A 6,385-nucleotide genomic window follows, 5' to 3' on the forward strand; every position below is an offset into this window, starting at 1 on the left:
CGTCTGTCTGGCCTGGGTAATGGCAGATGAGAGAAAGCTGTTCTTCTAAAAAGATGGTGAAGTATACAAGGGGGTCCCAAGTCACTTTCCATACATGGGATTTGGGCATGAGAGGAGATAAGGAATTCAGATATGGGAATAGTGATAACATGAGAAGAGAAGAAAAGAAAACTGCTTGGGTTGCTGGACGAAGAATCAGATTTTAATCGTGATCACAATTTCTGCTTCTCTCAATTTATTAAGCATAATCGTCTGCTATATTTGCCCGCTGGTTATTTTTCCTGAAAAGGTTTCATTTTAATATGGCATTTGTGTTATGCATTAGTAACAAGCCTCTACAAGCTTTCATGGTTGCGGTTACCAGATTTCAAGAATTTAAATCCTCCAATCAGAACAATAATCGTGATTAACTATTAAAATAGTATAGGCTTAACTATTAAAATAGTACACTCATTATCGCGCAGCACTAGCTAGTGGCTTTATGAGAGAATAATGATGGTTTGGGGTCCGTGACATATTTTAATGTTTTTGAAAGAAGTCTCTTCTGCTCCACAAGGCTGCATTTATTTGATCAAAAATACAGTAATATTGTGAAGTATTATTACAATTTAAAAGAACAGTTTTCAATTTTAATTTATTTTTAAAATGTAATTTATTCCTGTGATGCAAAGCTGAATTTTCAGCATCATTACTCCAGTCTTCAGTGTCACATGATCCTTCAGAAATCATTCTAATATGCTCAAGAAACATTCTTATTATCAGTGTTGAAAACAGTTATGCTGTGCAATATTTTTGGGGAAACCGTGATCAATTTTATTTAAAATTCTTTGAGGAATAGAAAGTTTAAAAGAACAGCATCTGTTTGAAATGCCTTTAAGCCTGTACTATTTTAAATTGTACAAAACTTGACAGAAGGGATTTATAATCATGAAGGCCTGGGTCATACTAACACTACCAGTCATGACTCATGACTCATGAGAGATTATTGGTTGCTTAATAATATGTGACCCTGGACCACAAAACCAGTCATAGCGGTCAATTTTTTTAAAATTGAGATTTATACACCATCCCAAAGCTGAATAAATAAGCTTTCCATTGATGTATAGTTTGTTAGGATAGGACAATATTTGGCCGAGATACAACTATTTGAAAATCTGGAATCTGAGGGTGCAAAAAAATCAAAATATTGAGAAAATCACCTTTAAAGTTGTCCAAATGAAGCTCTTAGCAAAGCATATTACTAATCAAAAATTAAGTTTTGATATATTTACAGTAGGAAATTTACTAAATATCTTTATGGAACATGATCTTTACTTAATATCCTAATGATTTTTGGCATAAACGAAAAATCAATAATTTTGACCCATACAATGTATTTTTGGCTATTGCTACAAATATACCCCAGCGACTTAACACTGCTTTTGTGCTCCAGGGTCACATATATGTGAGAGTTTCAGAATGACACTGACTGAGGTGTAATTAAGACGTATTCCACTCTAAAGCGTTCCATCGATGGTCCAAGTCCACAGATGGTCTCGACCATCTCAACAAAAACCTCAAGAACGACATTCTACATAACTGCCAATCTCTTTCAGGAAGGTTATGCACAAGTAACCATGAAAAAAAAAAAAGTTTTATGGTCTCTTCTTTTTTACGGTATACGTTTAATTTTTTATGAAAATAATGTCAAAATGCAAAATATAATTTCTTACATTTTTTTAAGGTAAAATATGACCCAAACCCCGACCAAAATACTACTTTTTTCTGCACTCGATTTTGCATATATTTGCTTCCATCTTGTTTGCATCTGAACAACATTCTCTACATGTATCCATAGAGATATTCATAATCCAGCAAAAGCTAAATATTTATGGCTTGCTGATTTGAGCACCATCTACTGTTACCCTAAGTCATCAGCGGTCGGAAGCAAAATGCAATGAATCGTTCTCCAAATCTATTTTTAAGGGAAAAGTCCCATGATTTCTAGTTTTTAAAGGGGGAAAAAATGTTAATCCTCAACAATGGCTTGTGTTTCGTACATCCAGAAACACAGTTTTAAAGTGACAGAATCACGGGAGAGCATCACTGGCAAGGAAGTAGACAGTCAGTTCTGTAACAAAAGCCTCAGTTTGATCAGGTGGCCGACTTTGGCAACTACCCAGTGAGATGGTGGTATGACATTATAGAGACACTGACAACAAAAATGCATGTTGAATACATCAAACATCACTGTAAATGAAAAGTAATCATAATCATAATCATAATAAATTAATAAATCATATATATATATATATATATATATACACTGAACAAAATTATAAACGCAACACTTTTGTTTTTGCCCCCATTTTTCATGAGCTGAACTCCCGGTGACGTGATTTCCATCCTACACCGGAAGTGTGAGTTGGCTGGCTGGGGAAATCGAGATGGTAAGTAGAAAACTGTTATTTTGAATAAGTTCATACAAGTGAGGTCGAAACGAGCAGTCAGATTGCTTTAACTCCGCTGAATGTCGACGCGTGCTGTCTGGTGTGGCGGTATATCCGTCCACGGTGCAGTGAAAGTGAAACCGCTGTCAGGAGAAGTTCAGTGTGCTGTTTGCTGCTGCAGTGATGCAGGACCATAAACAACAGAGAGCAGCTGTTCGTGTTGATCAATGCAGCGAATCTGAGATCTCTGTCAGCAAGCGTTGGTCTGTTCTGCACTGTCACTCTCGACTTCTGTTGAACACATCATCTGACAGTATTCAGTAGTGCTGCGAGTATGATGTGGCAGGGAGAACATGGCCTTAAACTGAAGACAGCTTGTTTCACCAAAATGCACCATAATACACTGCTGTTCAAAAGTTTGGGATCAGTAAGATTTATAATGTGTTTTAAAGAAGTCTCTTCTGCTCATCAAGGCTGCATTTATTTGACCAAAAATACAGAAAAAAGTGATGCAAATCATGCACATCATCATGTAAATCATGCACAAGATTTCATCATAACATAGACAGAAAACACTATGTAAAAATGTAAAATAATTATTTTCTGTGTTGTACTATGCATATCACTGTAGATTTTCAAGATTTTTTTAAATTACCAAGTACTCAACAACACTGACCCTAGCGTGAATAAATAATAGGTTATGTCAAAACTAATGTCATGGTTTTGCCCACACACATTACTGTTTCTGTAGTCAGTTTAATAAAGAATAAATTAAACTAAACCATTTATATCTAAACAAATTTAAGCTTTTTAAATGTGCATTAATTCACTTTTTTTGGGTTACAGTACTTTATAATTATAGTTGTTTATTAATAAGTGATTAATTATTCATTTCCTCTTTCTTTCTCTTGCAGTCTGCCATATTTAATTTCCAGAGTCTGTTGACGGTCATCTTACTGCTGATCTGCACCTGCGCGTATATACGAGCTCTCGCTCCCAACCTGCTGGATAAGAACAAAACAGGGTATGTTTACTGCCAACCATATATTTATATAGTAAACATTCTTATCATTCAAAAATGAAAATTTGCTGAAAATGTACTCAACCTCAGGCCATCCAAGATGTAGATGAGTTTGTTTCTTCATCAGAACAGATTTGGAGAAATGTAGCTTTACGTCACTTGCTCATCAATGGATCCTCTGCAGTGAATGGGTGCCGTCAGAATGAGTCCAAACAGCTGATAAAAACATCACAATAATCCACAAGTAATCCACACCACTCCAGTCCAGCAATTAACATTTTATGAAGTGAAAAGCTGCATGTTTGTAAGAAACAAATCAAATAAAAATCACTGAGATGATTTTAACTTCAAACTGTGCTGTATCCATAATATTGCTTTCTTCAGTGAAAAAGTCATTACGTCTGAATCAGGAGAGAAATATGAACAAGTCAAGCACCGTTTACAAGCAAAAACAGGCCAAAATAGTTCTAAACAAATGTGTCAGTGGATTTTGATGTGAGAGGACAACAGGAGATGGGCTTTTTCACCAGAGGAAGCATTATTATGGATTACTTGAGAATTTCTGTAATGTTTTTATCAGCTGTTTGGACTCTCATTCTGACGGCACCCATTCACTGCTGTTGATCCATTGGTGAGCAAGTGATATAATGCTACATTTCTCCAAATCTGTTCTGATGAAGAAACTCATCTACATCTGTGATGGCCTGAGGTTGAGTACAGATTCAGCAAATTTTCATTTTTGGCTGAACTATTCCTTGAAAGCACCGAAAGACTGGTGATTTAAAGGTTAAAGATGTTGTCCAAACAGGCCTGGATTTGTTTTATGGTTTTATACAAACACTTCAAAAGAAAAATCTTTTGTTAATCCCCAGAAACCGAATCAGTAAAATGTTGCCAAGATATTTTTCTCATGGCCAAAGAGTTAACAAAAAATAAACTCCTATTTTCTGTTAATAATACAAAATCTTCATTTACATTCTTAATTGATTTGATCTAAGTTGAGTGTCATTGGTCAGTGTTTGTTTTGGGGATGTGTCTGTGAAATGAAGTGATCGTCTTAACGTCGAACTCGAGCAACAAGATGTTCGCCACATGTTTGGACCTCACATGACAGGAGCAGGAAATGAAGGAGATAATTCACAACCAGTGATCTGATCGCAACAAACACATGCATTAGCCAAGACAAATTAGCCAGAGTTGCTACATATTAAAGTAATGGTTTTCACACCCCCTCAAACGGCGTACAATCGAGCCTTGTTTGCTACCAGTAACTGTGACGTACTTCCAAGATGGCCATTTTGGCGTTTATAGTGAATTTCTGCAAAGTTTTCATGGGCAGAAACTTGCAGATCTGCCTGTGTGTCACAGAGTAAATGATCGTGTGAAAGGACATCAAATATCCAAAGCCATGTTTGGATGATTGTAGCAAATGCCAAGGTTGCGAAACCTAAAGAGCGTTTACTGGAGAAATGTGTGAAAGCTTTGTTTGACGTGAGGAAACAGAGGCTGGGTTTTGTTCCCGGGGGTCTGCGCAGGCTGTTTACAGAGCATGTTCTCGCTGACCTGTTTGTTGTTTCTGTTCAGGCCAGATGCCCGTCTGCTCGTAGATCTCCACTCTGTCAGGCGTCTGTTGTGACATTTCAGGCCCCGAGAAGCTCATCAGTCATCTATAGTTCTGCCCTCTGTAATCTTCTGCTTCACGCTTCCTAGACGAGCAGTCGGCAGACATAAGACTGCGGCCCGCCGCTTTGTCTTTTACTCAAATGTTATTTTAAGCCATGGTATCAAAGCCTAATTCTAGTACTGCTAAATCACCATTTAAAAGATATACACAATTACAGTCTTTCTTTTCCAGGAAAACAAATATATGTATACTACCATTAAAGAGTAAAGAAATTAATACTTTTATTCAGCAAGGTCTCATTAAATTTGTCAAAAGTGACAGTAAAGACATTTTTTACAAAAGATCTATTGTAAATGTAATGAAAAATATTAAGCAGCACAACTGTTTTCAACATTGATAATAATATGAAATGTTTTATGAGCAGCAAATCAGCATATTAGAATGATTTCTGAAGGATCATGTGACACTGAAGATTGGAGTAATGATGCTGAAAATGCAGCTTTGCATCACAGGAATAAATTACATTTAACATATATTAAAATAGAAAACAGTTATTTTGAATTGTAATAATATTTTACAATATTATGCAACCTTGGTGAGCAGAAGAGGCTTCTTTCAAAAACTTAATCTTACCGACCCTGAACTTCTGAATTCATTCTTTTAGTGGTTATACTAACTGCAGTAACTATGATATTTTGTTGTGAATTATGGTTACTTTATGGAATAATAAAAAAAAACAATCCAAACATTTGAAGAAAAAAGAGAAAGAAATATGAGTAAAATCAGTAATATTTTGAATAATAATAATAATTTTATCTTAAACATGGGCAAAAGTTTGTTCATTTGCATACAAGAAATGTTTTAAAGGGGTCATATGATGCTATTTTAAAGATCATTATTTTGTGTATTTGACAATATTATGCAACCTTGGTGAGCAGAAGAGGCTTCTTTCAAAAACTTAATCTTACCGACCCTGAACTTCTGAATTCATTGTTTTAGTGGTTATACTAACTGCAGTAACTATGATATTTTGTTGTGAATTATGGTTACTTTATGGAATAATAAAAAAAAACAATCCAAACATTTGAAGAAAAAAGAGAAAGAAATATGAGTAAAATCAGTAATATTTTGAATAATAATAATAATTTTATCTTAAACATGGGCAAAAGTTTGTTCATTTGCATACAAGAAATGTTTTAAAGGGGTCATATGATGCTATTTTAAAGATCATTATTTTGTGTATTTGGTGTAACAGAATATGTTGACATGCTTTAATGTTCAAAAAACACATTATTTTTCAAATACTGTACA

The 6,385-nt window shown here is 35.0% G+C and overlaps 1 protein-coding gene across 1 annotated transcript in view; it reads left to right on the plus strand.

The window, feature by feature from the left end:
• The first annotated feature begins 2,366 nt into the window (after positions 1-2,366).
• LOC107758599 (protein kish-A-like) overlaps positions 2,367-6,385 on the plus strand; it is a 6,220-nt gene continuing 2,201 nt past the window's right edge. Inside the window, exons 1-2 of the mRNA XM_016576368.1 lie at positions 2,367-2,429; positions 3,344-3,453. Of these exons, the coding sequence (XP_016431854.1) occupies positions 2,427-2,429; positions 3,344-3,453 (113 nt within the window). The 5' untranslated portion in view covers positions 2,367-2,426. The remainder of the gene's footprint in view (positions 2,430-3,343; positions 3,454-6,385) is intronic.

Source organism: Sinocyclocheilus rhinocerous, unplaced genomic scaffold (genome assembly GCF_001515625.1).
Source record: "Sinocyclocheilus rhinocerous isolate Xijiao unplaced genomic scaffold, SAMN03320098_v1.1 scaffold623, whole genome shotgun sequence".
Lineage (NCBI taxonomy): Eukaryota > Metazoa > Chordata > Actinopteri > Cypriniformes > Cyprinidae > Sinocyclocheilus > Sinocyclocheilus rhinocerous.